The sequence below is a fragment of the Gobius niger genome (assembly GCF_951799975.1).
Source record: "Gobius niger genome assembly, chromosome: 9".
Lineage (NCBI taxonomy): Eukaryota > Metazoa > Chordata > Actinopteri > Gobiiformes > Gobiidae > Gobius > Gobius niger.
Window position 1 is genome coordinate 8833993 of NC_136860.1, and position 26862 is coordinate 8860854.

Consider the following 26862-nt stretch of genomic DNA (forward strand, 5'->3'; position numbering starts at 1 on the left):
GGGAGAAACATAGGTAGAAATACTGTCAATACACCCAATTAGGTCATATATTATGTACAACACTGGCATTTGAAAGAAGTGCACTGGAAAAAGAATAATCGTTTTAAGGAAGAAATGACATAAATCTACTTGAATTAAGAGATTTAATCTAAGGTTTGAGTAGATTTGGTCTAGTCTTACATGAGATAAAACCTCTAGTAGTCGTTATTCTCTTAATTCAGATAATGTTGTGTCATTTCAAGTGAAAAACAATTATTTTTCTGATTTCAAGTGGGTTCTTGTTCCATTGGCGCAATAGCATTTGTATCTTGGACTCAAATTCAACATAGAAGAACTTTAATTCAAGCAATTTTAAGTCATTTATCTCATGATGGTAATTTTCCTAGTGTTGTGCTTTACTTTGGGCTAATAATCAGCGGCTTCGGCCCTCGGTCTATTTACAATAAAGAAAATCGGCCCTCCGCCAAGAAAACTTGCCTACCCTTAGTCTAGTGTAATAATCGAAATCGTAATCGATTTGCGATCAATTGCACAGCCCTACTATACTGGGTGTAGTTGATTAAGGTAGATATTTGCGACGCACGACCTTAAAGGTGCTATGCGCAACTCTAAATGTTAAAAATAACCTTTTTCTCACCCATACATGTTTAAACTATTGCCTGATGTGCTGATTGAGCTCCTCTCTGATCACTGCACTCGCCCCTATAATCCTGTGCAGTAAAATAAATAAGACGGATTCGGGACGGAATCTTAAGGTTTTGAGCCTGGTCGTGACGTCATGCGCGTTCACGCGCACCTGGCTCTGGGGAGTTTGTGGATTCGCCGCCATTATCCGCATCAGCGAAGACAACTCCGCGACTTTTGCGAAAGTAGAGGGTGGATTGTAAGAGACCGGACACTTGTTCATCCCAAACCCAAACGCAAACTCAACGTACGATAAAGAAGATAAAAACTTTGTCTAGTGTGACCGAAAAGGGGCAGTTTGGAGTCAAACAGGCGCCGCAGAGACGAGTCAACATCGGACAAACTACCTCCGGTCCGCTCTCGGGCTCACCCGGACCTCAGCTGCTTTCTCCTTACTACAAGGGTAAGACACAGTCTCTAATGTCTAATACGATGTCTGATACGGTAAATCTATGTCAACAAATGACGATGCGTAACATGTGTAATGCTACGCGTTTGCTTAGCTAAATGTACGATCAGAATTGGTTTTATTGCCATTGTCAATGAGTTTTCTTCAGATCAATCGTACATCATGAAACATAACATAAAAGATGAACACTATGTTTTAGTGTTTGGTTTACCGGGAGCCTTTTACGTTTCGCTCACATCTTCAAAATGATGCTAATGCTAAAGGTGCTCATGTCCTTGACCAACACACTGACCTAAGACTCAACTTTGTCTGATATGTTTTCTTTGGGGGGAAATCAGTAAATTGTTCCCAGAAACGTGGTACAAAAATGTTACTTGACAGGCTAACGTGGCTGTTGCTGTGTACACGATTCTGATAAATTATTTGTGAAGAGCGCACGCCACCCATATAAATGTTAGTCATTGTTTACTCCTACTTTGGACCTGGTTTATGTCTAGACCTAGTTCAGACCTGGTGTAGTCCTGAGTTAGTCCTGAGTTGGTCCTGGTTTAGATGGTGTGTAAATTGCTAATAAATAAATAAATAATGATACCGTAATAATGATAATCTCTTCCAATCTTTACTTGGTTTGGGGTCAATAATTTACTGATGTGCATTTTTTGGCTAAGATATTGTATGTTTTCTTGTGCACAGGACAGAGTTTGAGCGAGAACTGGCCACAGACACACATGTCTCTGATTATGTCGCCCTGTGTCTTTGTGGTATGTTTGTAATGCAGTTTCTTTTCCTTGTAAATGAGTGAATAAAGTGTGTATGTTTTTGTTACACAGCCCTGGTGGTTCAGTGCGGAATCAATTGGATGAACTTCCCATCATTGGGCTTGAGGAAGCCTCATGGACTGCAGTTATAGTAGACTTGGTGAGTACTGAATGTCTGTAGTGTTTTTAAAAAGTCATGAGCAGGATGTAATGTAATATAATGTAGGTGCATTTGTAATACTTGTGCATATATATCTGCATAGTTTGCCCACGCGGACACAAGATGTGGAACAGCCGTAACCTCTTCAAATAATAAACATGAGAATAGTGCATCTTCTACTATGGGATGCATCATTTCTACTGCCTACCAGCTGTAAGGGAGTTGTGGACAGAGAAGAGGGCTGACATTATAAACCCTTTAAAGACTAAAAACAGTGTTGTTGGCCTTGGTAAGTTATAAACTGCAGATATTTGCAAATTCTCTAATAACTGACATGCATCTGTGTTTCTACTTTAGCTGACGGACAAATGGACTCCCCAGGTAATTCAGTGGTTTATGTGCTTTGTCTCTGGCCTTTTTTTTTCATTTGTAAATCAGAATATTTTCTGTATTTGAGATAGTGATGGGCATTTTCTAATGCAGTGTTTGTGTTTTATTACAAGGAGAGAATCAACGAGAGGGCGTTTCCTATTCCCTCGACTTCTGGCTGCAAAGCATCTCACTGAGAGACTTTATGCTGTAAAGTGACATGGTTTTCATGTGAGAGTGACATGTAGTAATGAAACATGAATTTCAAATTTGAACTTGTTCAACAGGCCTGGGTGATGTCGCGACATAAAGCAATACTTGGCTGGATAAAAGATATTGTAATTCTATTGCTTGTCAACATGCAAGCAACAGAGGAGTTTATGGTGAGTCTGATCATTGAAAATGTATGTAAAGTAAAGTACTGTAGTAGTAGATGTCAATGTTGCTTCTACTATTACATTATAGAGGTTTATTTTTGTATTTTAGGGTGTGTGGTGAGGTGCACTCCACTGACATGGTGGAGTCCATGGGTCTTTGGGTGATAAAAGTAAGGAAAGAGAGGTCCTACGCCCGGGATCTGCCTCTTCATATGAAGCCGGGACAGACGACGGCCACGACCACCATGACCACCGACCGGTGCATGTCAACAACAAAGGCCATGTGTCGTAAGTGATCGCTTTATGACTTCCAGATATAACGCATGTTTTGAGAACTTATGTCATATAAATTGTTGTGCAGACAAAAACGACTGTACTGCAAGAAGTCACAGACCGGGCCGAAGACTACAGTGACTACATCCCTGACCTGCAGACAAAAATTCTACGAATACGACTTCAGTCTGCAGGACTCCCCCAAGAAAACAAAGCATCAGAACATATGACCCCTGTCTGGCCTTGTGCCCCCTCCTGTAGCTGATCTGGTGCAGTCATGTGTCCACAGAGGGCAGGTATGTTTGTTTTTCATTGTTTTACAATGCATGTCTGTTATCTGTTCCATGAAAACATATTTGTTCTAATTGCTAAAAATCATGTTTTGTTTTTCTAGATGCCATCAGCTCCCTGAACAAACTCCAAGTGAAACATAAGCAGTGCATATATATTTATTTTTACAAACATGGAACAACATATTTACAATAAAGCCTTTTCTTCCCTAATTCGTGGACATATTTTCTCATGTGCTCACAGCTTGTTTATTGCCTGAATGGTGCTTCTTTACAGTCAACATAAATGCCAAAAGGGTCAGGATCATTTTCTGTCCTCACTGATCAATCGTGCACATGATTGAGCAAGATTCTTCTGCCTCCCCCTTGGTCTTCCTCGTGGTCTCCCCGTCTGCTCTGCCCCTTCCACTGCTGCCACTTCTCTCCACAAGAACATCAAAATGACCCGAGCTGGAATTCTAAAGGGAAAACAATATTTTGTTATTGTGATAAGATACATGCTGTATTCTACACATCGCAGGAAAGAAATACAATGACAAAAGGGGTGCTTATTTTACTTCCCTCATATTGTACAGCAGGCTGACTTTTTCCAAAACGAATAACTATTCGTCTACATCAAGTTTGCTTCTGAACTGCATAACTACCGGCCCATGCGCTTTCTATTTCCCAGCTAATATGATCTTGTACTGTGTTAATTAATTCCATGTTATGTGTATAGGAAGCCTTTTTTTCTCTTCTAAATGTATAAACTAGTGACTTTTGGCAGCTACATAACCTGCCCTGGTACAGTAGTTGAAAAGTATTAGCACATTTCACAGATACATGTATTTCAAATTACTGTCTAATAAGAATATATTGCTGTTGGAATATGCTACTAAGCAGATCAATAAAACAAGCTAAACCCCCACAAATATTCGGAGGATCAGGCTGTTTTAGCTAAGATGGTAGCGTTATATTTCAGTCTACTTTGTTGACCAACTAATAAGGTATTTGGTGTGTCACTCACTGATTATTATTTTTTATCTTATACAAAGTAATAATTTATATTATTCATGAACGCATTACAGTTATAATCCAATCATCAGTGAACACACAAAACGGGTAGAAATGGGATTATTATTATTATTATTATTTTTACCTTTCTCCTAACCCCGTTTTTCCTCTGAAAAATTAATGTTGTTTAACTGAAATGCAAAATCCTTTCACATAATTCAAAATAACGTATAACTTTCTTACCTCTGAAGACATTACGACTCTCAACAAAAGATTTGTACAATCACGAATGACGCTCCTTTGGTTCTGATCGGCTCGTGCTCGTGCAAGCGTGCGTGTGGTCCAGGAGCGTGCACAACTCTGAGTGCAGTTCCGCTTTTCGCCAAAGGGGGCATAGTTCTGCGAAAACTCAGAGACTTGCGTTGTGCACCTTTAAGCTGAGCACACACTTTACGATGTTTTCCGTCTTACAAGATTTAGTGAAGAATGGACTGGACCACTGGATTTACTGCAATTATAGAACGACTGGTGGTTCACACATAACGACTGAGAACCGTAAGAGCAGTTCTCTCATATGGAAATTAGAAGTCGGCAAAGAAGCGGGGTGGATTTCCAGTGGATTTAATAAGAAAAAGAGACGGCTGCTGAATCATCTAAACACGTCTAAACACTGCTAAAATCTGCTTGCACTTGAAATGCAGCTGGAGAAAGTTATTCATGTGAACTTTTGTTGTGCTGTTTGGCGTGTGGCTCTGTGTGGTCAATACTTTGTTAAATGAAGCGGGAGGTGTTTCTCTCAGTGTATTCCACTCTGGTTTTGGGCTACTGTCCCGTGTGTCCACTTTGGGGACGGTGAAATTCCCCCCGCTTCTCCTGTGCGTCCAAAATCAGGCTGAAAATTCAAACATGTTTGTTTTTCCTGTTTTGTCACGTCTTTCTTCTTTCTTTACACGATTCGGACACGAGTTTACACCTTATGAACAGAAGTGAAATAAATGACGATCAAAACCTTGTGAAAAGTTACGCAGAGCAGCTTCCCGTGTACAGATCGAAACAGTTGAGATTTTAACATTTCTCTGAGTTTTTAAATGGTCAAAATCGGTCCGAGGTCGGCTGAGGAACATCCTGTTAAAGTCTTCAATCCGAGAACCAGGCTGTTTAAACGCAAACGCGATGAAAAGTGATCGATACACGGTGTTTCAAAACGTGAAATGGAGATATTTAGGCATTTGCCTCTTCCCATGACGTTAGTGTCTGTCTACAGCAGTGTTTTTCAACCACTGTGCCGTGGCACACTAGTGTGCCGTGAGATGTTGTCTGGTGTGCCTTGGGAAATTATCCAATTTCACCTAGTTGGTTTTTTGAAAACAAATGCATTATTATCCACAAATAATGTACTGTTTTTGAGTGTCTGTGCTGTCTAGTGATCAGCAGAGTACCCATATAATACTCTTCCATATCAGGTAGTTAATTTCTTTGAGACAAGAGAATTAGTGATGTATTGAGACATTGTGGCGAGCGAGACTATACGGTGTTCCTATTGAAGACACTTTGATGAGAACGACTGAATACAGGCTACAGAGTTAAAATTTAACATGTTCTGCTGGTGGTGTGCCTCGTGATTTTTTCAATGAAAAAAATTTGCCTTGGCTCAAAAAAGGTTGAAAAACACTGGTCTAGAGAGGGCAGAGGAGTCAATCAGAAAGGAGAGTGTTGCATAAAACCCCTGTTATCTGCGTTTCTAGAAAAATACCTGTGATTTTGATCAAACTAGCCTCTGTTAGGCTTAAATTTCTCAGGAACCGAGGCACATACAATGAAACTGTTTTCACCTACTGAGAGCTTAGAGTCTCAGCTTTCAAACGAGCCACAGCATGTGTCCCTAGCTATAACATAGAATACGCGGTGGTGCTACAAATATCATGAAAAATGGTCTGGATTCACTTGTTACAGTCGGCGTTCAAGAAGATCACTCAGAGTTAATAAAGTGCAGCTGATACAGAGATTATTGCACATGTTACTTCACAGTCTTATTGTACAGTCTGACAGCAGTGGGGATGAAGGCTTTGCGGTAGCGCTCCGTCCTGCACTGAGGGTGTCTCAGTCTGCCACTGAGAGAGCTGCTCAGCTCCTCTACAGTCCCGTGCAGTGGGTGGGAGGTGTTGTCTATGATGGAGGTGAGCTTGGCTAACACCCTCCTGTCCCTCACCTCCTCTACAGTCCAGGGGGCAGCCCAGGTCTGGACACTCTACAGCTAAAGCCCCAAAACAGCGCAGCCTCAATGTGTTAAGAGAAGAGCTAAGTCCCAGAGCCGTGACGCGGATGTCGTTTTTCGTAGCATTACCGTAACAAGAAACAACTTTTCTTGCTAAAACAAAGCACAAAGAAACCTGATAGTTTGCGCTCGCTACATGAATGTATTTAAGTCATGCCGTAATCTCTCCGTCCGAAATAATTCCATGGACCCGCTGCTCAGTGCTCTGCTGGACGGCGGAAATAAGTAACGCTTACGTGTTCAAACCCTTGTCCTCACCAGTGTGGCCAGTCCCAGCCCCAGCAGCAGCGTGATGCTCCGCAGCGCCGTCTGCAGGTCGGTGAGGATGTCACTGCCATGCCCCGGCACACAGTCATTGAACAGCGTGAAGGGCAGGCCGTAAAAGAAGCTGAAGCCGTGGTGGTTGGGGTGGTGGCAGTGGTCTCCTCTGCTCTCACAGCTCACGCCCAAGTGCCACTTACCTACACAAAACACACGCTAGTCACAAGGAGATATCTGGAACTGGAAAACAACTGTAAATACTACTCAAATTTGGCCTTGTTTCAAAACCCAATACATCAGGCTAGGAATTGGATATTGAAAAATCCCGCTGAAAAACCCTTGAGTTTATATAGTTAAGTACAAGACTGGAAAATGTGGTGCCTTCAGGTGCCAGCAAAAGTGTAATAAAACCCTCATTTTAAGAGAGCAGGTAATATTTTTGCTGAAATGTCACCTGTTGAGTTGGGACGTTCATGGTTTACCGATTACTATTACTAAGTGTGTAACCAATTAACTACGAGTGTGTGCTTCAGATATATTGTTGAACCAGCAGTGCTTCATTCTTTCAAGTACTTCTTGTCTACATAACAATATTATGTAGAAATGCCTCCATGATTCAGCATCTGTTAATTTTGTGCCTTTTTTGTACCAACCTTTTTTTGTATCGCAGACCTTTTTCATAACGTAACGCTGTTGAACACACAACTGATGAAAACAAACACTCTTACACTTTTATGTTTGAGTTTGTCTTGCTGTGAGTTTGTTCGTCTAATCTGTGTGTAATCTGGAGTGGCCTGAAGTGTGCACTGCTCTGATTGTTGGAGACAAACACGGGGATCGGCACGGACAGACCATAGACATATTATTATTAGTCTTTACTCACTCCTCCCCGTTTGACAAAATAACTACGTTCAAGGGGGAAGTCATGGCGGATTCACAGACTGCCCCTCCCCAGCTCTGACAAAGCATGTTCCTAAAAAGGGCATAAGGGCGGGATCTTCACTGTAGACTCGGCCCTTGCGTGACGTGTAGCTTCAGTGCTAACAGTCCGGCCCTCATTAGTATGCGAGATTACTAGCATTTTCCTCACGAAAACCAGCCTGGTCCCTTTAATTGTGCCTAACCCTGCGTTATCACAGGAGCCGTAGAAAGTAAAAAAAAAAAAAAGGCACCGGGCTTTACAGTTGTTTAGAACGTGTCTAAAGTCCAACGCTATGCAATGCAAAATCTAGCTTGTTCTGCCCGCACTACATGGAGGCACTGCAGCAATGTCGGCCAATGTCGGCTCCTAGCGTCGCCGTCGTGGTGAATCTCTGCTACAAGTGGCCATTGGGACAGACAGGGAGAAGTTTTCAAATCGGGCTCATGGTCGGATGCTCTGAGAGAGGGCAGCGCGCTGTACCTGGTATAGTTCTGTTGTTACTTTATTGCAAAAGAACATGCAAGTATAAAGCACAAAGAAAGAGGATAAGGATCTTTACTCGTCTGTGTTTTATGCACACACCGCTAACAATCACCACCCTGTAGGAAACTTTCCCTTCTCCACTTTGCTTCCCCTGGTCTTGTGTTCGTGTAATTATGAAGCAGCTCCTATAGTTTCCTGGATAAACGCATTATTGTCCTCACTTAAGCTCACATTAGCTCTGCAGGGAGCCCACGGGCGCGGGACGTGTCGCTGCTACAGGCCTAACAACTGCCTGAATAAAAATGTGATTCCTGATTTACTTTCGATTTACTCATTATTTTTCTACTATATTTTAGGATTCCTAAGCACGTCTCTTAAAATTCCACGACTTTTCCAGGATTTCCATGGCTGTATGAACCCGGTGTTGTTTTGTACAAACAGCTGACTGTAGCTTAGCATCAGGGCACTCCAGGAGAGAAAGGTGGAGTGGTTTGTGCGTGAATCATAACCAGGCGCTGCTCAAATGAGCCGCCTGAGCGATAGTTCACTAGCAAAGGCTTGAATTTCAGTGCTGGGATTAACCTGTTACTGGTGAAAGAAAAAGAACAAAAGAAAAGGTGCCCTGCTGGGATTACTTAACGGAAGTGTGTATCCAACCGTACCCACGAGGCCAGTGGCGTAGCCCTGCTGCTGGAGTCTCTTGGCGAAGGTGGTCTCTGAGGGGGGCAGCCCTCCCGAGCCCCCCAGGAAGAGCAGCACCTGCACCCGGCCAAAGCTGCCCAGGCCTGGGGAGAGGAGTACAATCAGGTTTTACAAAATGACTTCTATTGCTCCCATTCTCATTACTGATTGAAAGTAAATGAAAAAGTATCAACACGGGAGTGATTTGACTTAAATTACTCAATTCAATCAATCAATCAATGGCTTAATAGCCCAATATCACAACAGGAGTTGCCTCACAGGTCTGCACCGAACATTAAAGGGGCAAGATGCAAGTTCGCCATGTTATACTCACTACTGCCACCTCAGGTCATACGTGTAACTGCACCTTCTATATTAAGCAATTCGGACCTGAAGTAACACCGTTTTGAGTGACAGTGCAGGATTGTAGAGGCAGTTGTGGTGAACAGGTCTGAGCTCATTCTACACATTAGGACATTGTTGGAACATGTAGGGGGAGGAAAATACATAATTTTAACATTTTTAAACTGTATATTCCCTTTAAGGCAATAAAACAGATCAGTAAATATGACAATGCAAAGTTCAGGCGAATTAATGTTAATGAACATACATGGGTGATCAAACAGGTTGGGATCAAACCCGAGACCTTCTAGCTGTGAAGCACGAGCACTAACCCGCTGCGGGGAGATCCACTCCCATGGATGGACAAAACTTAAATGTGCATTATGCAACCTTTTATGCCAGAAAAAGAGATACTTAAATTATAAGCCGTTTATGTGACTAAAACTGTGTGGATGATCTTTTGTCTTTAATGTTGTGGTGACAGGGGTGGGCGTTGCGTTTACCTGAGCGCAGGGCATATCGCCCGGTGTGGAAGGCGGCTCGGCTGGGCGTGCACAAGGGAGCGGCGGCCAGGTGCTGGGTCAGCCTGACCCCTTCTGAGGCCAGTCTGTCGATGTGAGGCGTCCTACACAGTGGACAAGGAAACAGGTCAGTCAGAGGCAGAATAAACCCTTCTCATGGGGTCAGCTGCTCCGGCGTTACAAAACTTTTTCTCCAAGTGAGGTTTTCATTGCACTCTGGCAACAACATTCCCACTTCAGTAGCTCCAACAGGCTTGGACTAAAAGGGGCCAGATGCAAGTTGGGCATTTTATACTCACTACTGCCACCTCAGGTCATACGTGTAACTGCACCTTCTATATTAAGCTCATGCATGATGGCAATTTGAACCCGAAGTAAAAACTTTTTGAGTTACAAAGTAGGATTTTAGAGGCAGTTGTGGTGAACAGGTCTGAGCTCATTCTACACATTAGGACATGGCTGGAACATGTAGGGGGAGGAAAATACAGATTTTAAACATTTTCAAACTCTGTATAGTCCCTTTAACAAGAATTTGATGGTTTGGTCAGGGTTTTTTTTCTAACTAGTATATCAGCAAAATAAAACCATCAATTTAAATCAGTACTCAGTAACGTGTTTACCTTAATAAATCCTTTCCGTAGTCCCTGTGGGGGTAGTACAAGTGTTTATAGGATGATTGGAGAGTCTTTTATCTCCCCCTGGTGTCTCTGGGCAGAAAACCATGTTTGCAACTTGACTGACACAGGACCGGAGCCACCAATACACACTAATGGAACCACGAAGAAGAAGCTAACATGCTAACGGGCAAAGCTAACTGCGGGCTAGCATCACTTTAAACAGTATTTACAGCCAAGTGTGAGTGAAAAAAATTATTTCCATTGTATAATCGGATAACAATATCCCTCTCTCCCTTCGCCTTTCCTGTCGGCGTAGTAATTACTCTCCAGGACAATTAATAAGTTAAAAATTGCAACTTGCTACGACACCTGCAGTTGTGCTTATGGCCTCTAGGGGCAAGAGTTACTTAGTACTGCTTTAAAGCTGGCTTTATCCATTGTTTAGATTTCATGAGCATCACCTCACGGGGCTCGGTTCTTGTCACTCGTACAGTGTCACAGGTCAGTCATGTGTTGTCGCTCTTTACAGTGTAAAACATCTCTGTGGGCTCAGGCTCACAGTTTGTATGTTACAGTTTAAGCCCAGCTTTAGTCCAGGAGCATGTTCCAAACACTGCATGGTCCAGAGTAGGGCTGAAAGATATATTGTTATCGTATCAATATCGAGATATGAACATTAACCATATAAGAATCTGTATTATGATTTTATATTTCTGAAAAATACTTAGTTTTCACCTAGCCCATAGTTATATCGTATCGGATCGATTGTAGGGGCATGAATATCGAGATATGAAATTTTGTCCATATCGTTCAGCCCTAGTCCAGAGCCACAAATGTCACGTCTCTGGATTTGAATTCACCCATGAACAGTGTAATATGTTCCTGAGCTGCGCGAGGGCATCTTTTCAAATGTTACAGGGGCTGATTGTTTAGAAAATCATCGTGCAATGTTGAAATAAAGCTTTATGCGAAATGAAAACTGGCCCTGGAAACCACTGGAAACCACTGGAAACCACTGGAAACCACTGGCCCAGCGTTTCTACACGAGCCTCAGGAATAAGGTGGATACAATCGGTACAAACCTGATCGTGTCGTTCCCATAGCAACCGATGTCTCCGATGCCCAGGTCGTCCACCATGATCAGGACAAAGTTAGGGGGGCGGTCCTTATCTGGCCCCGTGACATCACTTCCTGTGGCTGTGAGGACGGACAGGAGGAGACACGCCCACCGCACACACCTGCAAGTGTACACATACAGTCACTGTGCTGAAGGAATGGAAAGGAATTCGAACTACGTACAGGTACCTTGTAAACTACCTTTACAAGATGTTTCAAATTCCTGGTTTCGCTCTGATTTGCGTGAGACGTTTGTGAAACGACAGCCTGTCAAAATGGCAATGTAAAAGTGGGCCTCACTTTTACTATTGCCCTTTTGACAGGCCTAACTTCAAACAGCAAAGGTCCTCATCATCTCTTTGACTGACTCCTGTCACCTTCCACTTGCTTTTACATTCAGCCTGAGAATAATGTGAACAGAAAATACCACAAGGATGTCCCGCAATTCACATAAAGAAGAAGAGAAACAATACAATTAGCTGTGTCTAGGGTGGTTAAGGGCAGAAAGTCAGAAACGTTCAATGGGAAGTTTAGCTTAGAAATTTGGGGATTTTTTTCTTTAATAAACAATTTGTTAACTATTGGTTATATGGTTAAATACGTTCTTGAACTATAAAACATGCATTTGAGTGATGTCACACCCCAGGACCATACCGTCAGGTCAAAACTTAACACCATTTTCCTGGAACGCTATGATTGATTAAAGGGACAAGATGCCAGTTGGTCATTTTTATACTCACTACTGCCACCTCAGGTCTTATGCGTAACGGCAGCTTCTATATTAAGCTCGTGCATGACGGCCCTTTAGACCCGAAGTAACAACTTTTTGAGTTACAAAGTTACATTAGGACATGGCTGGAACATGTAGGGGAAGGAAAATGCACAATTAAACATTTTTAAACTCTGTATAGTCCCTTTACATTCACCTGTCTCTAACTCAGACCCTGACAGACTCACATGGGCACCAGTGTTGGGCAAGTTACTTTGTAAAATTGTAGTATATTCTATATTTGTGATAACAGATCTAAAAATATAATACGTGTTATACATTTCAAAAATGTAGCTGAGTTACACTAGTTGGAGTTACTTTTGGCAAAAATATACACTGAAAATAGTCATAAAGCCACCGAGCAAAAGTGCAGTCAGAGATTCGTCTTTCCCCCAGTCTCTTGCGTTTTGTTTTGATGACATTAACTACAGACTGCAGATCTTATACACCAGTGTCTAACTACATTTGGTGCTGCATTATATTTGGGGCAAGTTTGGCTTTTTGTCCTTCATACATTTAAATGCACTTGTAACTTGAGCTACTCGAAATGTAATGACTAGTATATTCCCATATTTTGTATAAGTAATATGTTATATTCCTTAGCTAAAAAAAAAAAAGCTGAAAAAAGTAATATATTTTTGTAACTCGTTACTTTTGTAATACGTAACCCCCAACACTGATGGGCACAGACTCATTAAACAATATAATCTTGTAATACCCCTCCTGGAGCCGCCACCTTAATGTGGTGGAGGGGTTTGAGCACCCGCATGATCCTGGGAGCTCTGTTGTCGGGGGCTTCGTGGGGCAAAAAGGTCCTAGGTGACGGGTCAGACAAAGAGCAGTTCAGAAGCCTCTTATGAGAGACCAACAAGCCCGGTTAATGGTGAGGCCGTCCTCCCACCCACCACCTGCAGGAGGAGCCATAAGGGGCTGGTGCAATGTGATTTGGGCAACTCCAACAGCTGCCCCCTCGACCCGGCAACAGAGAAGTGGAAGAAGATGGATGGATGGATCTTGTAATAGTGCACACATTTAGTGAATAGTGTTCAACTATCAAATAAAATTCTTATGCTGCAACTTATGCAAACTTCAGGTGTGTTAATTCCCTGTTAGTTCCCATTAATTCCCAAGAAAATGTTTCTATGTTGAAAATGACAGGTCTTTTGCGACCCTAGTTGTGTCTAATCTCATTCCCAACGTTCCGAGCACATTTCTTACATCCCAATATTACATATATTATAATTATATTATAATAGAAGTGACCAAGCTCTTCCACAGGCACACACAAAGACCAGACAGGTACGCATCAACTCGTCTAAGCTCAGGTAAGAACATATCTCAGTAAGGAGGGAAACAACTACCAGGAAAAACATCCGGTACAGGGCCTTTAAGTAACAAAGGAATATTGACACACAAGAAAAAGAATGTAACTCATCTGTTGATTCAACAAGCCCTTTTTTTCACTATTCACTACCACAACAATGTCACTAAAAAAGCCCGGTCTGTTGCTGACATCCCTGAGCTACTGAAGCACTGCATTATCAGCCGGCTTTGTTTTGACAACTCACAGAGGAAGTAGGGCTGAGAGACATGGGGAAAAGTTCATGTCACCATGTTTTTTAGAGCTGACGTCCTAATTATGATTTTACTGAAGCCTTTTGCTGGTTCTGACAGTTTATGCTTCACTATGACTGATTAATCCGTGTCAGTGACCGATAAGGAAAATAACAGCTAACCCACTAGGCCGTTTTTTTCAAAATGTGTCAAAACAACTCTTGAAAAGAACTAAATTAGGACCAAATTTAGGCTATAATGGAACTAAATAAGAAAAGAGCTGATTGATTTGGTCATGTACTGTGGTAATGTATAATTGACATGTAATAGGAGTCATTTTTGTGCATTTGTTGTTTCAGGTTGTTGGTTTTTGTCAGCTGTTAAAAGAGATCCCATGAGTTTGAAAAACGCACACGCCCGCCAGTCCTGGGCAGAACACGGTGAAGTCCCAGTCTTGCACGTCTCTGGTATTTTCACAGGCGAGTCGTAAAAGTAACAAAACGGTTATGGCCTGTGAAAGTATGTCGCGCTGCAGACACACTGATTTAGGCCTCACAGGCTCACTTTTCAGATTTACATCCAATACACTGAAAGTTACATTTTCACCAAATCGTGCGTGAAGAAACATAGGGTCACGAAGCAACAACAAACACCTTTAACACAATGTAATACGACTCACACTAGGCCACACAAAATGTATCAACATGAATGAATTAGAAATGAACTTTAATCTTTGGATTGATAAGGGGGCTGCGGTGGGATGTCCTAGGGTAACGACTGTTTCCTGTCCCTGTTTTAATCCTATGGAGAGTTAGCCGTGTCTTGAATGTCTATGACAGAAAACCCAAAGCTTTCCTCAGGATGTAAATACTTCACCAGAGGACACTTCTGTGTTTAGAGCAGCTGAAGCACAGTTTCACTTCCCTCTCGCCATGAAGTCCAGGCCATTTCTGTGCATTAAACTGAGGGTTGTTTTACTAAAGTTATAAGATTTCAAATATGAATGCAAAGAGATGTCCCAGGTATGTTCAGAAAACTGACTCCAGAACAATAAATAGGACCTTTGAATTGTCTCTTCCAGGCTGATAATAAACACTGATAAGGAGAAGAGCAGCTGTAAACTAAGAGCAGACCAGTGACTGGCTTATAGCTTTAGCAGCTTTAGTAGTAGTAGTAGTAGTAGTAGTAGTAGTAGTAGTAGTAGTACTAGTAGTAGTAGTAGTAGTAGTAGTAGTAGTAGTAGTAGTAGTAGTAGTAGTAGTAGTAGTAGTAGTAGTAGCAGCCATATTAATCATATATATGTGGGCCTTCTTGAGCAACTTATGTTGTGAGGAGTTCTATGACATAATCTTTTACTTCTACTTAACAATAGTATTATATTATTGAAGTAGGGCTAGGATTGAGATTTAATCGAAATCGCAATCTCTGTTTTGGTCGATCTCAATCATCACAGGACTTTATGATTGACAGGTTTACAGCCATTTCTTTGGAACAAACAGTTCCTAGTTTGGGAGTTTGATCTACAATGAAAAAAAAATAGGTAATCGAGGTCATTCAATATGGGGATTTTTTTTTTCTCCAAAATCGCCCAGTCCTCTATGGAAGTATCTTAATTATCTAACTCGAGTTCAGAAAAAAGGCATATTGATATGGCTTACACTTGTATTGTGCTTTACAAGTCCATGTTGACAAGTTTGTCAAAGTTCTCAAACTGTAATCATTATTCATTCACTCTGTGATCGTAAACTACGACTGAGGCTGCCCCTCTAGTGGTAGTAGAAAATGTATGCAGACCTTTCAGAGGAACGCTGAGGACTTTGCTTGTGACTGTACTTATTTTTCTTAGAGCGTTCTTTTGTGCCACAAAAGCACTTTCAAGCATTTTCAACATCGTTTTGTCCACCTGGAAGGTCTCCAGTTTCCCCATCTGCGCCATGTGCCTCCAACCATCACTAAACTCACAGTCTCACTCACACAGGCCATTTGGTGAGGTGTCTTGCCCAAAGACACAATGAGAGTCTGTACCCAGGAGCTGGGATTCACACAGCAAACCTCCAGGACGATCCACTGCTGCTAGACATATACATCAGGTTAGTGCAGTTCTCCTCTTCAGACGGGTTACTTTGTGTATTCTGGTTTCTTAATCTGACTGAGACTTTGTCAGTCGGGTCATTCCGGTGCCTTTTCAGCTTTAAAACCCACCCCAAAACAAAACAAAAAAAGATTTTTCTTGATATTTTAGGATTTATTTCAGGTGTACACAAATGCATGGGTGCCATCTCACTCTCTCTTTTTTATTTTTTGAATGATTTTTTCCTATTTCTGTTCCTCAGAGCGGTAACAGGACAGGCAAAATTTGACCAATGCTAACTAGCGCAGAAGCACACGCTGTACCCACTGAAACAACATTTCTTGTAGATATTGATGATAATAATTACAACATCCCCCCCCCCCCCCTCCAAATGTCCACAAACAGTTCATAGAGTAAAATATGGAAGAGAGAGAGAGTCACTGACTGGTTTAGATGGTGGGAAACTCTCTTCTGAATGAAACGTGTTGATTGTGATGTCATTGGACTGAACCATAAATATGTGGAGAGTTTTTGTAGTTTTATCCTGGAAGTTCGCGTGGGCACCGCCATGAATTGTGCCCGCCCCTTTTCTCCCATCAGTTAACTTGGGATTGGAGAAGTCCACATAAAATCAGTACTACATGAAAACAAAGCCGTTTTTAGGCCTCGCAGAGAAACGGGGCAGTGTCGACTGATTTGTGTAAAATGTCCAATGTTCATTTACACCAACAAATCGACTAAACATCTGATTTGAGCGGAGAACATTTCCCCCGTTCTCCGTTTAACCCTAGGACACTATTGCCGGGTGTTTTTCACACGAGCAAATACATGTATGTGATTTACATGATGCTGCGTTTATCTGAGTGTCCCTCTGCAGGTTCAGCTTTGTCTTTGACATCTTTGATGGCCTGGGTGTTTTCCTCCAAAACACACTTTATCCTACAGGCTCATGCTTGCTATGGTGAGAGAAGGAAGGGCAGGGTTTAGAGATGGCCGATATATGGGCGTCGCCGATATTGTCATTTTTTCACATATCGGTATCGTTCCAACTTTGGGAAATATCGGCCGATATATATATTTTTTCTTTTAATTATTTACTGCTCCGTAATGTCGTAGCGCACCTGAATGCAGCAGCAGTGTCGACGGGCTACACTGACCTGACTGGGGCAACAGTTTATTCAAATTATCTCAAATAAACAGTGGCTCCTAAAAATAAAGAACCTCCAGCATAAATTCACACGTCTCCAAAAGAAAATATGTTTTTACTAAGTTTAATCAAAGTGGAGCGGACACTTGGACACCACAGAGATGCAGAGCCACAAGTCGCTGCTGCAACAAACTGGACTAAATCTGCCTCATGGACATGATTCTGAGTCAGGATTAACAGGAATCATTTTCTGATGGATTATTTGTCGCTACATCTGAGCTGAGTGTTGCAAAAGTTTCTCCGTCCTGACCCAGATTTATAACTTTGTTTGTAGCTGCTAACAGGCTAAAGGCTACACCACATAAACATGACCTTTCTGTCATGTAGGTCTGACTACAGTGATGATCATGTCTGTTCATGTTTACTCTGTTCACTTCTGTCATGTCAATGACCCTGAAAACGAGGTGTTATGTCGCATTTTCACACATATTTAATTAGATGCTTTTGGATCATTAGCGCATTTATCATTGAAAACAAAGCAGTTCAAAGCTCATGCTGATCTTGTAAAAAAAAAAAAAACATTTTTAAGACCATTTTTGTTTGTTTGTTTTTTGTTTTTAAATAATACAAACATGTTATGTAAAAACAACTGGTTGTGTTTCTTTCCTGCTTTTGGACGCAAAAAGGCACCGTTTTGGCCGAATGACCCAAACTTTAACTCAAGGTCTATTACAAATAATACATCATTTATATGTTTAAATAAAGATGATCAGTGAGTTTCAAAACTACTGTCTTTCTTTTTTTGCTTTTACTTAAGCACTACTTATTACAATTTAATTAGGATCACTACTTTTTACTTGAATGCTTTCTCTCATTGGCATCACCATTTATTTGAACAAAATTAATTTAAATAAAATACTCTTTTCATAATGCGGAGCATTACATTTCCCGCTGACATTTACAACATTATTACCTCCGTAACACCTGAGACGTGACCACGTCAGCACGGTCAGCTATTTGACGACTTAGTGTAAATACATTTCTGGACAAAGGCGTATGAAATAGTGGGATATTTCATGAATCAGAAAGCAGTGCACTCTTTTACAGCTGCTGGAATATTAGACCAGCTCATAGACTGTATATATAACAGCTTAACAAACAGAGACTATGTGAATTTGACGCTACAATAACAACATTTTGCAGAACTCCCATCGTAATGTATGCTTTAAATGTAGCTAACAGTCACGACCGTCATGTGGAGCGTGTAGGAGCAAACGGTGCAGGGTCACGGGTTAATGCTTTACTTTTGGGACGTTTTTTAGTTATTTTGACGGGTTGTCACAGTGAAATGTTGCAGCACGAAGTGAACTTACCTCATCCCTGCGCCCGGGGCTCCAGAATCAATGGAGGGATTCACGCGGTACAGGGAACAGGGTCTTCCTCTACCGTAGTGCGGGGGACATGGCGCACCCGGAGTGCGCGTGGGCCGTAATGTGCGGAGTAACCGCGCAGCTCAATCACCTCAATACACTGCGTTCCAAATTATTATGCAAATGACATTTTTCTAAGATTTTCTAAATTGTCAACTCAAATGAGAGTCAGCATAATTTTCAAGTCTTCAACTGGTAGAGGATCATTTAAATGTGGTGGAAAAAAATTCCTAGTGATAACAGTACGCAACTCATTGTTTCAATACATTTTAAAGCTTGTAATTAACTGAAAATGGTCATTTGTTGTATTTGTAGCACTAGGAGGTCATATTTACTGAAATCAAAAGCTATTTCAATCAAAAACATATTAACAGATCAAGTTATATTTTACCACAGGAGCCCTTGTGTGATCGCAGCTTCAAAATTCTTAAATCCATTAAACTTGTGAGTTTTTGGACAGTTTCTGCTTGGATTTTTCTTTGCAGGATGTCAGAATAGCCTCCCAGAGCTGCCGTTTGGATGAAAACTGCCTCCCACCCTCAGAAGTTTTTTTTGTTGAGGCTCCAAAGGTTCTCAACAGGGTTGAGGTCAGGGGAGGAGGGGGTCCACATCATGAGTTTCTCTCCTTTTATGCCCATAGCAGCCAGTGATGCAGAGGTTTTCTTTACAGCAGGACATGGTGCGTTGTCATGCATGAAGAGGATTTTGTTCGGGAAAGAACGGCTCTTCATTTTGTATCATAGAAGACAGTGGTCAGTCAGAAACTCCACATAATTTTCAAAGGTCATTTTCACACCTTCAGGGAGCCTAAAGGGGCCGACCAGCTCTCTCACCATGATTCTGGCCCAAAACATGACTCCGCCACCTCTTTACTGACGTCACAGCCTTGTTGGGACATTGTGGCCATTCACCAGCCATCCACTACACCATTGATTTGACCATCCAGGGTTACACGGCCTCATCAGTGAACAAGACTGTTTGAAAATGAGTCTTCATGTATTTCTAAGCCACTGCAGCTGTTTCTGTTCATCAGCTTCAATTAACAGTTTAGGGGAGGCCCGGATAGAAGGTTTATGCACAACTGCAGCCTCTGGAAGGTCCTACACCTTGATGTTCGGGAGACTCCAGTGGCACCAGCAGCTTCAAATACCTGTCTGCTGCTTTGTAGCATCTGTTCTCTTAATCTGATGTGTTTGTCTGGCTGAAACCGTCCATATTGTGCCTTTATCTGCACAAACCGGAGTGTGCTCTGAATCAGCCACAAATCTCTTATCAGTATGATGATTACACTTAATCTTTGATGAAATATTGAAGGTTTTCATACCTAGACCAAGGCATTCAACTATTTCACGCTTTTCATTAGCAGAAAGACCTTTTTTCTTTCCCATATTGCTTGAAAATGATGATCTGCATAATAAAGTGGAACATCCTTTTTCGTGGGTTTTTCCCTTAACTGGGCTTAACCCGACAACTAATCATCCCAGGTCTCTGAGATTAAAGTCAGTGATTCATAGAGCCCCAAGACACGATACCATCCATGAGTTTCATTATTATTATTTTTTTTTTACCTTTTTGACACAAAAATCCAATTTGCATAATAATTTGGAACGCAGTGTAAACAAAGGACCAGCGGAGCAGCTTTTGTTAACTGACACCTTATGCTGCCTTCATGTGCACTCGTAATTTCAAGGGCGTTGGTTTAGTGTTGCTATTGGTGGGGACAAAAAATAAATAAAAAAACAAAAATAAATGAATAAATATGTATGTTTTCTTACATTACATACAAAGATTTGTTTTCTGCCACATATTGTTTAAATATTTAGTCTTTTCACCGACACAACAAACTCCCCAGCGGAATAAAGGACAGGAAATGGCTTGTTAGCCTAGTCCTTTAGCATCATGTTGCTATGTAACATACCACACACAGAAGCTTTCACACCTGTTTTCTTCAGAATTTTCACCTAATTTTCCTAATGACCTGGCACCAGCTCTCGAATGAGTCAGTCATTTCCAGTAGACATTTTGATAAGGCTTTTATGACTCCACATTATGTAAGAGAGGTATCTGGCAGAGACTGCAGTTTCCCACACTGATCAGAACGTGCCTGAGGCTTATATCAGAGCTGTCAGCATCAATCTCTCTGCACCCATAATGCTGAAAATACCTGGGATAGCTCAGCTCTGAGTACCGTCCACCAGCTATGGAAGCATAGAATAGGCCTAAAGTAAGGCACGGGACTATATTTAGTCATGAAAGTGATGTGGGAAGACCGATAGAAAGCAAAAGCAAAACATACTGAGACTTGTTTTGATATTTGACTCGTTTGAAATATTGATGAATTGCAAGTTATATAATCCCTTTATCAGGGGAGTCCATGGCTCCAGAGGGGGCCCTATTTTAGAGCTAAAAAACCCACCAAAGCGCCAGGAGAAAACCTAAGCAGCAAACTCCACGCTGCGATGGCTCCCTTGATCTGGCATGAAACCCTGAACCTTCTGGAAGAAAAGTCTTGTTTTGCATCTTAAAGCCACATTCGTAGTTAGAACTTGTCCACTGTGAGATAAATTCACGTTACCTGAGATCCTTACATAACCGAAACTATTTTGCCTTACACCAAACGTTAAAATGGTAAAACTTCATTTCTAACTTTGACGGATCCATAAACACAACAAACCACGCTGACACATTTGTCCCACGAAAAAACAAAAGAATCGTTTTATTTGGCTCAAACATTATTTACATTTTCAGAAGTGCCAGATGACATTATGAAGAAGACTACATCAAAAAAAAAAAAACACAGAATACTTAAATAAGTTTTACAAAGTCCAGGTCTGACGGAAGTCCACCATGTAGGAACCGATGATGCGATAACAGTCGACGCTAATGTCTTGGTCGTAATTTGTTATTTTTCACATGTAACGATCGCGATTCGATTAGCGATCTGTTTGCTAAGTGCCGTCATTCACATTGGAAGGTTTTGAGTCATCGCGCGATTATCGGCCGTTATTGCGCGACCGGTTCCTACAACACCTGACTCTAGGATAGAAAGTGCTTCTCCCTCCAAAACCGCCACCACGACACCTCGGCTGTATCTCGTTTGTTCGCTTTAAGGCAGGACTGGTCAATGTGGAATGGATGCCTTCAAGTGCACTTATGGGGTTAGACTTTTTTTTTCTCTCTTTTTATATATACATTTTGACTTGGGGCAGTCTTACGATAATGTATTAGTAAGTCTGTAGATTGTGCAAAATGACGATTGGGTCGCGTTGATGTTCTGGAGTTCGTTGAACAGTTCAAACAGAGGTCTTTGGGTACGCCTCTGATACTGAAAGACCCATCCAAACTGAAAATCCACGAATGATTATCCATTATTCACTTGTGCTGACAGAGAAGATGTTAGACTTTGTGCCGTTTTGTGCTTCATGTGGATAAATCTAGTTCGACAAGAGTTCTGACCTGCCCTTCATCTCAACTTCGCTCTTTACGACCGACATCCAACGGACACAACCTTGGAATCACTGAGGACGGCCCGGTCGAAATCAAGACTTCGACTTTGACCCGTGTATGCTGGATTATAATGTGCGCTTGTCTGTCGGCCCGACTTGTTTGCGAGTCAGTAGATTCCCCGCTTTTACAGTTCCTAAGGCGTGTCTGGCTCAGTCTAAAGGCTGGATTTACAGTAACTCGTGCATTACGTATCCACCGATCACAGTTAAGGAGAGCTCCGAGCCAGTGTGGCGCCCCCCGCAGTCCGTACAGTAGAATTTCTGACATCACAGATCGACTCTTCTTTAAGCATGTGGCAAGGCTGTTGTAGCAACAGTCTCTGTCCAAAGTATTGCAGCTAAATACAACGATTACAAAAAAGATCAACACACTAGGTTGAAGTAACACGAAGCGCTGCGCTAACGGGGAGCGGAAAGGCAACCAAAGACATTCAGGTTTGTTGTGCTACCGGGAAATAAAAACGAGCTTCTTCACTAGAAACGGACGCTACGGGCGAGTTAGCGGCTAATAAAACCTCAGGCACTACTTCTACATGCGCAGCTAAGAATTCCTCTAAAAGTCACAGGCGGAATGCGGAATAGTACGAGGAGTGGCTTGGTGACTTCAGAGGCCCACTGAAACTGGGTTTTGAGAAGAAAACATCTAGTCCATACAGATGAGCTGAATGTTACAGGCCCATTTCCACAGGAGTGATCAAAGCCCCGCTAACACCTTCGCTTCCATGTTTTCAAAGAGTGATCTTTTTGTGTTTATGTTGTGATCACCCACATCTTCATGTCAGATATCCTTCCTGTTTCAGTAATCCACCTTAGCTTGGCCAGAGGGCCAGGTCAGCGTAGAACCACACCCAGATTGACCCAGCTAACCTGATTGAAAGATTAGCAGGCGGACACTTCCACCACTATTATATGATTTTGATGATTGATTACGTTTTCATGGCAGCCATTGTTCTGAAGATGGCTCGAAGTACATTCGCGTTTTAAGGCACTAACCACTTAACAATGTACCGGACAATCTCTTGTTAATAATAGCCTTTCTCAGGATATTAAGGCACTGGATCAATATTGTGGCGTACACAGATGATGGCACTGGGTGAAAGTTGAGATTGTAATTTTACGCTTCATTTTCCGACTTTGAAGTTTCAAAAGGAACGTTGAACAGGAAACTGAGTGAGTTTTTAGGGCAGATTAGTGGAAATGCGGCCAGAACCTTCCACATACTGTATGTTGACAAGAATGTTGAGCACAGATACAGGCAGCAACGTGTCATACGAGGGGGCGTGGCCTAGCTGATGGGCAAGGAAGTATGTTGGGAATAACAATTTGCTAATGCATATGTAGCATGAAGCTAGTGTAGCTTCCTGGTTAGCATTGCCCGTTCTTTTTCCCCTTTGTTTACTCACTCCGGCTACTATCGCCTATATGGGCAATTTCAAAGATGCCGTCTGTATCTATAAACCTGCATCTTTTACTTCATTCATAAACCTCTTCCTGTTCATTCAAAGTAGGCCTCTGCAGTGTCCAAGCCGCGCCGTACCAGTGAAAAGGCACTACTATGATACACCTGTCTACGCCTACCACGCCGCCGCCCCCTACGCGTCCAATTCATTCGTCATTCATCCATGGACGCGCGCAGAGGCGGTCGACTCCCATCACAGCTACTGTCAGCGCTGCACCCGCCATTTTTTATTTTTTTGTCTCTCTAAACGTGAAGCATCGAACACGACAAAAACCGACTTGAGAAGAAGTGGTCGTTCCAAAACTAAGCCCCTTCACCATATCAAAAAAACAAACAAACACACACACACGTTATATGACATCAGTTCGCCCGGAGAAGAGCGTTACACGTTATTACTCATATGTGGGAGAAACAGCAGTTGTTTCTGTTGTCTACCTAACCCCGGAAAACTACACAGACATTGTCAAAAAAAAACAACAACAACAGGATTTCATGTTAGAAAGTCTACGACGTCTAAATCTGATTATACTCACGCTGGAAACAATGAAAGGAAAAGGTAGTGTTGTATTACTGAGGCCATTAGATGGTCGAGAGAGATCTCATCTCTGCTTGGATTTGGTTCAAAAATTTAAAATAAAAAGTTTTAAAGGGCCCACATTATGCTAAATCAACTTTTTTTCTTGCTTTTGAGTTATTAATAAGTGTTTTAACTGCGTTCTTTCATGGGGAAAACAACTGCTGGCTCCCTCTGCTGGCTACAAAGGGGTTCTGCATCCGGGTTGAATTACTTTTGACCTGTTTTCCATACACGTACATTCATTTAAGTCATATAAAACATGAAATAGTATTGTAGAGGTGTCTGAATGGTTGAAATTAAATCCTGATGAGCATGATATGGGCCCTTCGAAGATTGTTTGACGATCATTAACCCTTATATTTGACATTTATTTCAAATTCCTACACATTCTCGCACTCGCTCACGCACTCGCACACACACACACACACACACACACACACACACACACACAGAGCCCCGGGGGAGGAGGGCATCACAGTAACAGCCCGACAGAGAGGAGGGTGCGCCGCTCCCCCCTGTGGTTGATCCAGGACGTCACATGGCCCCTTCTCTTCGGCTTAGGACGAGTTGGAGTTGAGCAGGTTGCTAAGCACTGCACACAGAGAAACACAGAAGGGTCAGCGCGGAGAACGGGAAACACTCGGGCTGGGAGGAAGGGTGCATTTGTTACGAGGCGGGGCTGTACCTTGGGGATCGGACTTCGCCTCGGCTACGTCTGCCTTGCGGGCCGCCTCCGGGTCAGCTTCTGAGGGGAGCGGAGAGGAGAGAGGAGTGAGGGGAGAGGCCAAGAACAGGAACAACGCAGACTGGAAATGCAGAGTCATTAGTATTCAGTCAAACCCCCTGTTGAAGCCGCTGCTCGTGTTTGGTTCCACTAAACTGACAGAACTGCTCAAAGTTTTAGTGAAGGGTTGATGGGCTTTCGTTTACTATTACTTATTTGTCTATATATGAGGTTTAACTTCAGATATTTGCTTGTAGTGGAATGAAAAGTGACCCTGCAAGTTGTCAAATGTGCCTGTAAACGGCCCTAAGACTACAAGGAAAGTCTTAGGGTGGTTTGGAATGGGTTTGGACCACAGCTGGCAACTTCAGATGTACTCAATCCTTTCAGTATTTGTAAACCAAAATAAATAATTAAATAAATCAGGTATATGGTCTGTAAGGCTGCATGTTAATAATCGAATTTAGAGAAACTTTTAAGTTTACTGACATAAATATGAGAAAAAAGTGTTGCAAGTTTTCTGTCATGTGATGTTTTCATATAAAAATAAGACATTTTTATGCGTAAAAGTTCAGAAGGATTTCGGTATTTTATTTATTTTACATTTAAGTTTTGAATAAGCTATTTGCAAGTGAATAGAAAAATCTGTAAAAATTCTAATGTTGCCTTGTTTTGTTGGTTCAAAGTTGGTTCAAAAAAATCCCTCTGAAAAAAACGTGTTTTGTCTGTAGGTTCTAAAGCTTCTAAAGTGAAATGAAAACCTAATTTGGAGAAAAAACAACCCTAAAGTTTTCTGCAAACATCCCACAATGGAAATGACCATATTTGGATTAAAGCGTTCGCAACACGTGGATATAAAATCAACAGTAGCTACTTCCTGGAAATCTACGGCTTCCTAGCAACAAAATGTCATCAAATAAAATCGTAATGGGAGAATTTTGTCAATTGTCAACACTGACTTTTAAACCAAGACATTAAAGATGCATTATGCAACTTTTTATGCGACCTTGACCTTGCAGTGACCCAGAGGCTGTATGAGTGGTCAGCATGGCGCCCCCACTTTCCATCACGGTGGTCTATAAGACGCACCAGGGTCAATTGGTTAGTAGGTTTTTGTCTGACGGAGCCTCTGACCAGAAAACCTACAAAACTATTGATCCTGGAGCGTTGTAGAGACCACTGTGATGGAAAGTAAAGCCGCCATGCTGACCACTCATACAGCCTTTAGGTCACTACAAGGTCAAATATACACAATATATTTATTTTTCTGCATAATGCTCCTATAAGAGTGGAAAACTAGCTAAAAATCACAACATTGACCACTGTGAAAATCAATGTTTCACTTTCAAACACTAATGAGACTCTAATTTAGACTCTTACTAGATCTTTGTTTATTATTTATACCAAACCTGCTATATTGCTCTTAGTGCCTCCTCTAAACCAAACTAGAGCATGCCCTTTGTGCTAGTCCTGCAGGAAACGCGTTGTGTTCTAAATATTGCAGGCCATGGAGGCGAGTCGACTCAGCTATAACTTGACTGACTGACTCTGCTCATTCAGCGCTGCCCTGTTTACTGCTAACACGACCACAGGCTCGCCGGTCCAGCTGTGACCAATCCGCCCCCCTCCTCTTCACTGACACCAAAGTCCATTGCGGTAGGTGTAGACCGCAATGAAGGACGTAAGCGCTCCTCGCAGTACCTTTTTCTTTGAAGCAGAGTTTCTTCTTCTGGTGGGCGAAGTATCCAGTCACCGCTCCCACCGCGGCCACTCCGATTGTGGACAGAACGGCCGCCAGAGCTCCAGCACCGCCCTCTGGAAAACACACGAGGAGATCCACATGAATATACTAGCAATATCAGGTTTGGGTGAAGGTGCAACGAATGGACAGAGATGAGATGAGAAAGGCAATGTTGAGAATCTGTACAAAATAAAATACACAAGATGGCCAGGACTATTTCACCCTCGTCAAAAAACAGCTTTGAAGAGGAGCTTTGTGTCATTCTGGCACAATTCAGTAGGAGGAGCCTTTCACTGTGGAGTTTGCCTGTTTTCCATGTGTTTCTGGTTTCCCTGACCAGTACCAGGTCACAT

General features: G+C 42.1%; 1 protein-coding gene and 2 long non-coding RNA genes across 3 annotated transcripts in view; all 3 read right to left on the bottom strand.

Annotated features, from left to right (window-relative positions):
- Positions 1 to 18516, bottom strand: part of arsh (arylsulfatase H) — a 35178-nt gene extending 16662 nt beyond the window's left edge. The window contains exons 1-5 of the mRNA XM_079562921.1: positions 18446 to 18516; positions 11498 to 11653; positions 9781 to 9902; positions 8917 to 9039; positions 6847 to 7049 (exon numbers count right to left, since the gene is read on the bottom strand). Of these exons, the coding sequence (XP_079419047.1) occupies positions 6847 to 7049; positions 8917 to 9039; positions 9781 to 9902; positions 11498 to 11653; positions 18446 to 18450 (609 nt within the window). The 5' untranslated portion in view covers positions 18451 to 18516. The remainder of the gene's footprint in view (positions 1 to 6846; positions 7050 to 8916; positions 9040 to 9780; positions 9903 to 11497; positions 11654 to 18445) is intronic.
- Positions 1 to 26862, bottom strand: part of LOC306967831 — a 168983-nt gene that overhangs the window by 83330 nt on the left and 58791 nt on the right. The window lies entirely within an intron of this gene.
- On the bottom strand, positions 24193 to 26585 carry LOC306968242. The gene is made up of 3 exons (XR_013793254.1): positions 26470 to 26585; positions 24730 to 24789; positions 24193 to 24636 (listed from the first exon to the last, which is right to left on the bottom strand). It is a non-coding gene; the product is annotated as an uncharacterized lncRNA (long non-coding RNA).